General features: G+C 30.5%; 1 protein-coding gene across 3 annotated transcripts in view; it reads left to right on the forward strand.

Annotated features, from left to right (window-relative positions):
• The first annotated feature begins 1360 nt into the window (after positions 1-1360).
• The window catches only part of LOC111714609 (potassium channel subfamily K member 18), a 33068-nt gene continuing 23221 nt past the window's right edge, over positions 1361-11207 (forward strand). For all 3 annotated transcript variants that reach the window (XM_023489750.1, XM_023489749.1, XM_023489751.1), the window contains exons 1-7: positions 1361-1415; positions 1991-2098; positions 3300-3353; positions 4767-4847; positions 6370-6427; positions 7518-7604; positions 10489-10575. In XM_023489750.1, coding sequence (XP_023345518.1) covers positions 1383-1415; positions 1991-2098; positions 3300-3353; positions 4767-4847; positions 6370-6427; positions 7518-7604; positions 10489-10575 — 508 coding nt within the window. In that variant the 5' untranslated portion in view covers positions 1361-1382. The remainder of the gene's footprint in view (positions 1416-1990; positions 2099-3299; positions 3354-4766; positions 4848-6369; positions 6428-7517; positions 7605-10488; positions 10576-11207) is intronic.

Raw genomic sequence — 11207 nt, forward strand, 5'->3', positions numbered from 1 at the left:
TGTGTTTGTTTAATAACAACAAGTTGTCCAAAATTATGTTGAGAACTCTTTTTATTGAATAAAGTTTGAAGGGAGTGTAACAAGTTGTTGACAATCACGATATTGCCTGGGGGGATTTATATTCCCCTCACCTCATAATTCCCTGGCCAATTTCCCCAACAATTGAAGGGGGGGGGGGATTGTTTCTTGAAAAATAGCTGAATAAAGGGATGAGAAAACAAGGTTTATATTTAGATCGTGATAATATTCTATTACTACTTTATACCCTCTTATTTAATGACAAGTTTAGGCTAGAAAAAGGAATTACATAATTCTTAGATGTTTAAAAGTAAATGTTAAAATTACAAAAATAATATTCGTATATATATTAAAAAATTATAAAATGCATAAACACTCCACGGTTGATCGATTTTTGAACATTATAGTTGCGCGCAGAAGCTTTGTGTACCGTGTGAACTAATCTAAATTTTTAGCTCTAAAACTTTAGGATATAATCACTGCTAAAGTTTGAAAAAGATCTACACAGTTCCAAAATATTTTTTTTCTTGAATTTATCATGTCATATATCATTTGCTTCGTAATTTTCCAGAAAGATGAAATATGATAAACGAAGAAATTGATGTGTAATATCATAATTTCTGTAAATTTTTTTTTTACTTTCTTAAGCACTTTTGGAGGCGATTATCTCCTAGAATTGAAGAGGTTTCAACCTAAAATTTTCAGGAATTACTCACAGTATGTAGTGAAATGGAAAAAAATACCGCGCGCGCCATTTTTTAAAACTAGAAATCATTTTTGGACACCATTATATAGAACATTTTTGGAGTAATGTGACCCACTTTCTTTACCTTTAATACATTCATAAAGAATTTGTATGTGTTTTTGTTTGGGTATTTTTCTGTATTTTTGTGTACTTTGTGTATTTTTGTGTATTTTATGTATTTTATGTATGTTTTGAATTGTGAGCCAATTCATAATTTACCAAATTTAATTTAATTAGAGAAATCAAAACCAGACCAATCCAAACAAAGCCTAATGAAGGTTATCATTAGGACCATTAATATTATCTGCATCTTTATCTATATCTATCTATCTATCTATCTATCTATCTATCTATCTATCTATCTATCTATCCATCTATCTATCGTTATATCTATCTATCTTATATATATACATATATAAATCTATATCAGTCCATTTTTTTCTGTCAAAATGAATAGACAAAAGAAAGCAGACAACAAAATTGGGTGATCAAAAGAAATTAATGAATAATTATTATATATATTGTTATATTCTTTTTTTTCGATTCCCTTTTGTTGAAATCTTGATATAAAGAGGATTTCAAATAAAATTTATATTTTCAGATGGTGAAATGAAGAAAGATGGCCGGAATTATACAAAGCGTATTTTCTAAGGAACAACCAAATCTGTATAATTTATCCATTTCAAAGTTGAAACTTGAGAAAGGAAAACTAAAGCAGGAACATTCTTATAAATTGAATAATGTTGGGATAATTGTCCAAGCAAGCTTTTATACTTTTTCATTAAAGGTTTTACAAGATAAACATTTTAGAGATTGTTAAGGACGGATTTCTCAATTTAAGTATAGTGTTACAATTTTACAATCTTCCAATTTTTTTTTGGAGCGGTTTTAGGTCGAAATTATTGTGTTGTTAAATCCTTAAGAAAACATGTTAATCAGTATCTTTGCAGCCCGACGGGTTAAGTAAATTTCTTTAGAGATATCTCTGACCAATCAGAAGCCATAGAAATTCTGCTCTCGGCCAATGAGAGTTGGCGAAAATATTTGGCAGCTGTTTTCACCTGATGAAGCATTTATTTGCTCTGAATTAAAAGTTCTTATCATTGCCACTTCATACACAAATTCTGAATGGGGAAATGAAATTAATTAATTAATTAAGATTTATCTGAAAAAAATTGGGAAAACAAAATGACGACGGTGTAACTTTATATATTTGGTTTGGCTCAGGGTATTTACACACTGAAAGCGCCGGAAGCTGTAAACAAGTTTAAATCTCTAGCTTCACACGTGGGATTATACGTTGGTATAGTCGTTTATACAGCGATAGGAGCAAAGGTAAGACAGGCTGTACCAGTTAGGTTTCATCTTTTTACAATACCTGAGATGGAATTTAAAGAATTTGAGCCGCGGTTTAAATCCGCCAAAACCCGGTTTAAATTAAGCACCGGCTTAAATCTTGAATTATTTGATACAATTTTAAGTGGCACCAACCATATTTAAACCGCGGCTTAAATTTAAACCGCCGCTAAAATTCTTTAACTTCGGCCACTGGTCTATCATAGGCCAATATGACCTAGCTCCTTTAGCTTAGATTAGTGTGAAGAAAGTTTAAAATTTATGCAATAATAATTCCCATGTCATTTGCATTTAATAGTCTGTAATTGTACTGTACAGCTAGGGTTGTTAATCGTTTTTGAAAAAAATCATGTTTTGTTTCGTTTTTCGATCGTTTTTATAAAAACAATTAGTGGCCATATTTTATACAATTGTTTTTTAAAAAACGATCGGTTTTAAAAAATAATTGTCATTGATAAATATGTTAACGATCGTAAACGAAGGGTGTCGTTAACTATCTTTAACGAAACAGCAAACGGTATTTTTTAAAAAAAACGATCGTTTTAAACAAACATTTACATGCAATTTTATCGAATGTTGTCTTACATGACGTTAAAAAGTCGCGGGGGAGCTAAAACTTCTTGATATTTTCTTTAATACTACTCAATGATGGTTTCCTCTCTCCTCCTCTCTTCGTTAACGATCTTTAACGATTTTGAACGAAGGATCGTCGTCGATCGTTAACGAATGGTCGTCGTTAACGAAACGACAATCTTTTTAAAACGATCTTTTCGTCGTTGTTTTCATAACGAAAAAATTAAAAACACTAACATCCCTATGTATAGCTTGAACTGAATGATGTACAGTGATGTAAAGCAAAAGAAATACTGTTAAATGTCATGTTTTTTATTGTGACTTTATTTTTTGTATATTTAGTTTATTCTTTCCTTTTTTAAATTTATCTAACGGAGACATTTCCGGGAAAAAATGAACAATTTAAGGCGAATAAAATATCTAAAAGTTTTCAATAGTTTTTAAGAAGTATATTTTAACTGTGTTTGAACAATTAAAATCTCTTTAATGAAACTCTGGCTGGCCTGGGGGAAGGAGGAAATATCTTAATAATGAAAAATTAAGAAAATCTAAAAAGATCTAAAAGAAATTAAAAAAGTTTACAATTTAAAAAATAATTTTTTTTCAGATATTTCAGACTATAGAGCATCCTTATGAGAGAGACACGCTTGAAACATATCAGGAGAGTAAAAACAAAAAAAAAACAATAAAAAATGAGCAAAAATAATGTCATGCATTTTTCTCATTTCTAAGAGAATTCAAAAGTCAGCAGTATGAAACAAGATTGATAAACTTTTTTTGTCATTTATCTGTAGAGTTTCAAAATATCACTAAGCTCCAAAAAGTTCATCTTAAATTGGTCCAAAATGAAAAAATTTGTCCTCAAACTTTACAGAGAGGGTTTACAGAGATCAAAACTTTTGTGATTCCCGGGATTTAGCATAGTTTATCTTTTCTTGAAGGATTAAGATAATTCCTTTTGAACATCCAGTTGGCGGAACACACACTCTATATTACGAAATAAAAAAAATTGCTTAATTGGCAGCAAAATTTAGATGACAATTTTTTGTAGAATTTAAACAATTTTTTGTAGACTATAAGCATGTTTTTTTTTTGTAGAATTAGCAACTTTTTGAAGAATATAATCAAATTTTTTTAGAATATAAGCAATTTTTTTGTGGAATATAAGCAATCTTTTTTAGAATATAAGCAATTTTTTGTGGAACATCAGCAATTTTTGCATAATGTAAGCAATTTTTGTGGAATATAACCATTTTTGTGTGGAATATAAGCTTTTTTGGAATATAAGCTTTTTGTGGAATATAAGCTTTTTGTGGAATATAAGCTGTTAATGGAATATAAGCTTTTAGTGGAATATAAGCCATTTTTTAGTATATGAGCAATTTTGGTATATCATAAGCAATTTTTTGTGGAATATAAGCAATTTTTTGTTGATCATAAGCAATTTTTTGCTGAATATAGCAATTTTTTGTAAAATTAAACAATTTTTTGTAGAATATGACCATTTTTTGTTGTAGAATATAAGCAATTTTTTGTAGAATATAAACAATTTTTGTAGAGTATAAGCATTTTTTTGTATAATATAAGCAATTTTTTGTAGAATATAAACAATTTTGTAGAATATAAGCAATTTTTTTGTAGAATATAAACAATTTTTGTGGAATATGAGCATTTTTTGTAGAATATGAGCGATTTTTGTTGAACATAAATAATTCTTTGATTTTGTAATGAATAGTGCATGTCAGAATTGGTAAAAGGGATTTAGAACAATTGTCATGAGTTCCAAATTCCACACCGGTGGGTTATTTCACTTAAAAGATCTGACCTCTTTACACATTTAAACACAGTAGAACATAATATACAAGCTTGAGAACCCAGCTTTTCTTGAAGTTTTCCCTACTATAGTCAAACCATTCTTTCCAAAATCAAAACTTAAGGCAAATCGGTCAAACAGACAAACATTCAGAGATTACTACTTTATATATATAAATAACTATTAGAAAACTCTAAAAATAATGTGAAATAATTATTATTAGTTAGTTTCTTATGTTTAATGTTTTTGTTTGCTTGGAAGGCGTTGTTAATCACAAAACGAGTTTTATTTCTGTCAGCTCTTCAGAACATAACTTCAGATAAAACAGATCAATCCTTTCAGGTAGGATAAACATTGGGGGGCGGGGGGGATGGGCCCCCCTCATAAGTTCCATATTCCCCCCCCTCATAAACTCCCTCTTTCGCGCTCGATATCGTTTTCAATATAACTTAATTTAAACTTTTTATTCTTATGAAAAAGGGATTCGAGATTTTTCTACAAGTTCATTTTTGTCTTTTTCGGGAGGATGGGGGGAGGGGGGGGGGCATGTTTGGTAAAAATTTGAAAAAACAAAGAAAGGAGTTTTTTTTTATTTTAGCAATCCTCCTAATTGATCTTCTTTTAGAACTTATAATTGTATCCTTCTCTTTTAGTTTTACTCTTCACACACAATTTTTTCCATTTCACAAATTTTCTCATTTCACTATATTTTTCCAGTTCACCAATTTTCTCATTTCACTATTTTTTTCCATTTCACAAATTTTCTCATTTCAATATTTTTTCCATTTCACAAATTTTATCATTTAACTATTTTTTTTCCATTTCACCAATTTTCTCATTTAACTATTTTTTTTCCATTTCACCAATTTTCTCATTTCACTATTTTTTCCATTTCACTTATTTTCTCATTTCACTATTTTTTTCCATTTCACAAATTTTATCATTTCACTATTTTTTCCATTTCACAAATTTTCTCATTTCACTATTTTTTCGCAAATTTTTCTTTATCCATAATTAATTTCAATATCACAAATTTTTTCATTTTACCAATTTTTCCAATTCAAAACTTTTCTCCCATTTCACAATTTCTTTTTTCTTTTACTGCTTTCTCTTCTCTTCTTTTTTACTATAGTTTACTATGGTTTACTATGGTTTACTATGGTTTACTATGGTTTACTATGGTTTACTATGGTTTACTATGGTTTACTATGGTTTACTTTGGTTTACTATGGTTTACTATGGTTTACTATTGTTTACTATGGTTTACTATGGTTTACTATGGTTTACTATGGTTTACTATGGTTTACTATGGTTTACTATGGTTTACTATGGTTTACTATGGTTTACTATGGTTTACTATGGTTTACTATGGTTTACTATGGTTTACTATGGTTTACTATGGTTTACTATGGTTTACTATGGTTTACTATGGTTTACTATGGTTTACTATGGTTTACTATGGTTTACTATNAGTAGCACTACTGCACCTCTTCAAACTTTAAAGGGAGTGTGCACTACAACCTCTTCAACTTTAAAGGGAGTGTGCACTACCACCTCTTTAACTTTAAAGGGAGTGTGCACTACTACCTCTTCAACTTTAAAGGGAGTGTGCACTACCACCTCTTCAACTTTAAAGGGAGCGTGCACTACTACCTCTTCAACTTTAAAGGGAGTGTGCACTAACACCTCTCCAACTTTAAAGGGAGTGTGCACTACCACGTTGAATATGTACCCTCTTTTGTTCTAGTTTAAAGATTAAAATCTCACAGCGTTTTCTAGAAATGCCGCGGTAAAAATCGATCAAATTTCAGATGGAAGAAAATCACGCCAATTTCCCTTTGTTTGATAAAATGACATTTTTTAGGATTTAGACACAGCGTTGACTGAATATGAAGAAATATGCAGCCAAGCTTCAGATGCAGGTAATTTTATATAGTCAGAACCACAGATGAATTTTCCTAGAAGGGTCTCGTTCATTTGGTGTACCGTACTGTTTTGCCTGGAATAATCTGTTTGTGTACTGTACAACTCGCTCTAAAAATCATAACTTTTATCAAAAAGAGTATTCTTATCCAGAGTTTTTGGTTTTTTGATTATGGCAAAGTATTTAAAAATGTCCTTGATACAAAAATTTATTTCCTCCGTTTGATACAGACAGTTTTTTTTAATAAGTTGAAATCTGAAAAAAAGGCAGACCACATTTTGAAATTCCCGGGACTAAGAAAATTTTATGATTATTAAAAATATAAAGTATCAAAGAAGACCTTCAAGTCGTCCTTTAACTGTCATGTTTCGAGAGACACTCTATTTCTCAACAAGAACACATGTGATATTTTTCTGCTTAACGCTGTCCCCACGGGGGGGGGGGTAATTTTAGCCCCTTCCCTCTCTAAATCCCATGTTTGATGTCCAAATATAACAAATGATACATCATTGGACAGCTCTTAAGCTTTACTTTTAGAAACTGCAAATAAAGTTGCGAATTTGCAAAATTTTGAGTTTTTATATACATTGTAATAATATTTGCAAAATATTTCCAAAAAATTATTAAACATAACTTCTTTAAAAGCCCTTGACCATTCCATTTTAAATATGCAAAAATTTTTGCAAAATTTTAAATAACCTGATTTTTAATCAAGAAAAACTAAAAATGTGCAAATTTCCTTTGACAGGTTGTTTGCAAAATATTTCCAAAAAATTATTAAACATAACTTCTTTAAAAGCCCTTGACCATTCCATTTTAAATATGCAAAAAAGTCAGCAAAATTTTATACAACCTGATGTGTAATTAAGAAAAAAACAAAAAATGGGAAAATTTGAAAAAATTTCTTTGCAAAACTGTTTCCTATAAATGTCATAGGTTTTCCAAAAAGCTAAAAAAACAAAAAGCAGGAATAGGGTTAATAAGCAATCAAATTTTCAAGGTTTTTTTAACGCTATTTTCTAACCTTTATCTTTTTTTGAATATTTGAAATAATATAATTCTTACATTTATATTTTCTGTTCGTTCAGGGGTGGATATTGTGAGTAAAGAGTTCAGTTTCAATTGGGACTATATACAATCCGTCTTCTTCTCTCTAACTATACTAACTACAATAGGTAGGATGGACGAGGATTTATAGACGGGAATACCATGACAGACTTTTTGCCATTAATGTTAACGCATTTACGCAAAAATGACAGATTTTGCCAATCATACCCATAGGCAACAGTTGAAAACGCGCAATTACAATGTCAAGGGTTATAAAAAAAGAAAGCCAACTGAATCCAAACGCGTTACTAGATTCTTATGGCTGTCCGTATCTCTCTCTGCCGTGCGCGCCCCCAGATAAAGTTCCGCTGTGGGATACTCTTACTTTTAGGTTGTATTACCAAAAAAACTTTTGTCATTCAATTAAGTTGACATGAGAAGCACAACTAGGGTGCCCCCCCCCCCCCACGGACATTTTCTTGGGAGAAATGAGAAAAAAGTTCTAAATTCTAGGATTTACCTTTACGCTTAAAAAAAGTTAGGAATTAGTGAGAATTTATTTTGATACATTTGTTGTCATTATTTTAGAAAAACATCGTAAAGCTATTCTTAATTCTCGCAATCAACAAAGACGTTATCAGCTAAACTTATTCTTTAACATATGAGTGACGCAATTAGTGCATTAAGTACGCATTTAACGCAAAATTACCTTGATTCCTGTTATCAATGTTGTTAATGTTTTTTACTTTTCTTGCCTTCTACATTTTATCTGTTTTCAATGATTTTAACATTTTTAAATGTTTAAATAAATTTCCTTCGGCTTCGTTGTTGCAAAAATGCTGATGATTTGCAGTATAAACAAATACAGTGATTTGGCTTCAGGAGGTATAAAACCTAGTGTGCAAATTTAGGACGAAATCGTGCAAAAAATGTGCAGAGTTTGATGCATGTTTCAAGATACACAAGCTCCATAGATATACAAGAATACAGAGTACAAATATACTTGCCGCAAACCTTTATATCCAATTTACTGTATGTCATAGCTAGTACCATAGCTAAATTGCCATTTTCAATTTCAACTGGAACCCTCTGGTATGGTGAAGACGACATAAGCGATCTATATTCTTGTATATCTATGACAAGCTCTCAATCATGGCTTAGGGGCATGGGGAAAATGAAATAAGGGGGGGGGGGCTGTGAACTACAGGGTTATAATCAAAGGATGAGACCGTAAAGACGACCTGAAGAATAACGATTTTTTAAAAATGACTATTTGAAGTTTAAAAAATTTAATGATTAGACAATTTAATAGAACCAAGTTAAAAATTGCAGGGATTTGTGAATATAAGGCTCATTTAAAGGAACTGTATACAAAATTAGACTCAATTAAAGGGACTGTAGACAAAATTAGAGACTTTTTAAAGGGACTGTAGACAAAATTAGAGATTCATTTAAAGGGACTGTAGAAAAATTAGAGACTCATGTAAAGGGACTGTAGACAAAATTGAAGACTCATTTATAGGGACTGTAGACAAAATTGGAAACTCATTTAAAGGGACTGTAGACAAAATTGGAGACTCATTTAAAGGGACTGTAGACAAAATTAGACTAATTTAAAGGGACTGTAGATAAAATTAGAGACTCATTTAAAGGGACTGTAGACAAAATTAGACTAATTTAAAGGGACTGCAGATAAAAATAGAGACTCATTTAAAGGGACTGTAGACAAAATTAGACTAATTTAAAGGGACTGCAGATAAAAATAGAGACTCATTTATAGGGACTGTAGACAAAATTGTAGACTCATTTTAAGGGACTGTAGACAAAATTTGAGACTCATTTAAAGGGACTGTAGACAAAATTAGACTAATTTAAAGGGACTGTAGATAAAATTAGAGACTCATTTAAAGGGACTGTAGACAAAACTAGAGACTCATTTAAAGGGACTGTAGACAAAATTAGACTAATTTAACGGGACTGTACATAAAATTAGAGACTAATTTAAAGGGACTGTAGATAAAATTAGAGACTCATATATAGGGATTGTAGACAAAATTATACTTTTTTTGCCCTACCACGAGTAATCATTCAAAGCATCGAGAGCAGAGACATCTGGCGGCCAAGTATTTCAGCGTTTAAAGTGCATTGCAAAACGAATAAAAAATATTATAAATTATTAACTACATATGAATGCGTCGAAAAATAATCGATGACTATTGGTTGTAATATCTGAATGATTTGTTTGAAATTAAATTATTTTTTTACGATCCGAGTCGTATGTATTCTAAATTTGTATGGACTAAACGTTCTTCAGTATAAGTCATTTTTAATAATTTTCTCTTAACAGACGCAACAGATAAAAGTAAGATTACTAGAGATCAAAAGCGATTATTTTTCGCCATACGCCCCCTTTAATTTTTCGCGAACACTACCTTTAAGAATATTATATATCTAGAATAAGTCCCTTTCAGAATATTATATCTAGGATCAGTTCCTTTAATAATATTATATAGCTAGAATCAGTCACTTCAATAATATTATATCTAAAATCAGTCTCTTTAAGAATATTATATATCTGGAATCAGTCCCTTTAAGAATATTATATATATCTAGAATAAGTCCCTTGTAGAATATTATGCATCTTGAATCAGTCCCTTTAAGAATATAATATAGCTAGAATCAGTCCCTTTAAGAATATTATATATATCTAGAATCAGTCCCTTTAAGAATATTTTATATCTAGAATCAGTCCCTTTAAGAATATTATATATCTAGAATCAGTCCCTTTAATTATATAATATCTAAACTCAGTTCCTTTAAGAATATAATTTATCTAGAATTAGTCCCTTTAAGAATATTATAGACACTCTGTATATATCTAGGATAGAGACACTCTGTATATATCTAGGATAGAGACACTCTGTATATATCTAGGATAGAGACACTCTGTATATATCTAGGATAGAGACACTCTGTATATATCTAGGATAGAGACACTCTGTATATATCTAGGATATGGTAATTTTGCTGCGGTGACAAGAGGAGGGAGAATTTTCTGTTTATTATTTGGAATTATTGGAATTCCATTCATGCTCTCAGGTAGGTTCTATTATAATTCATGCTCTCAGGCAGGTTCTCTTATAATTCATGCGCTCAGGTTGGTTCTATTATAATTCATGTTCTCAGGTTGGTCCTGTTATAAGTTATAACTCATACTCTCAGGTTGGTTCTGTTATAATTCATACTCTCTGGTTGGTTCTGTTACAATATATGCTCTCAGGTTGGTTCTGTTATAACTCATACTCTTAGATTGGTTCTGTTATAATTTATGCTGTCAGGTTGTTTCTATTAATTCCAACGTTTGTTTTCATGAAAGAAATCTACTTACCCAAAAAATTGTTTAACAAATATCAAATCAAGTAATTTCTACTGTATTCTAGATTAATATAACAGTGCTATATTTCTACGCAATTCTAGATTAATATAACAGTGCTATATTTCTACGCTATTCTAGATTAATATAACAGTGCTATATTTCTACGCTATTCTAGATTAATATAACAGTGCTATATTTCTATCAAATGACTTCTTTCGGCGTTTTTAAGCAAAGAGAGAAAAAAGTTTAAAGATAAATAATAAATTGGTTTAAATCAAATATATCCCTTATATGCCCCCTTCCTGTATACGCCCCTGTTCCACGTATAAACTAAATCATCCTCCTTGTCTAGTCA

The sequence above is a fragment of the Eurytemora carolleeae genome, unplaced genomic scaffold (assembly GCF_000591075.1).
Source record: "Eurytemora carolleeae unplaced genomic scaffold, Eaff_2.0 scaffold1290, whole genome shotgun sequence".
Taxonomy (NCBI): domain Eukaryota; kingdom Metazoa; phylum Arthropoda; class Copepoda; order Calanoida; family Temoridae; genus Eurytemora; species Eurytemora carolleeae.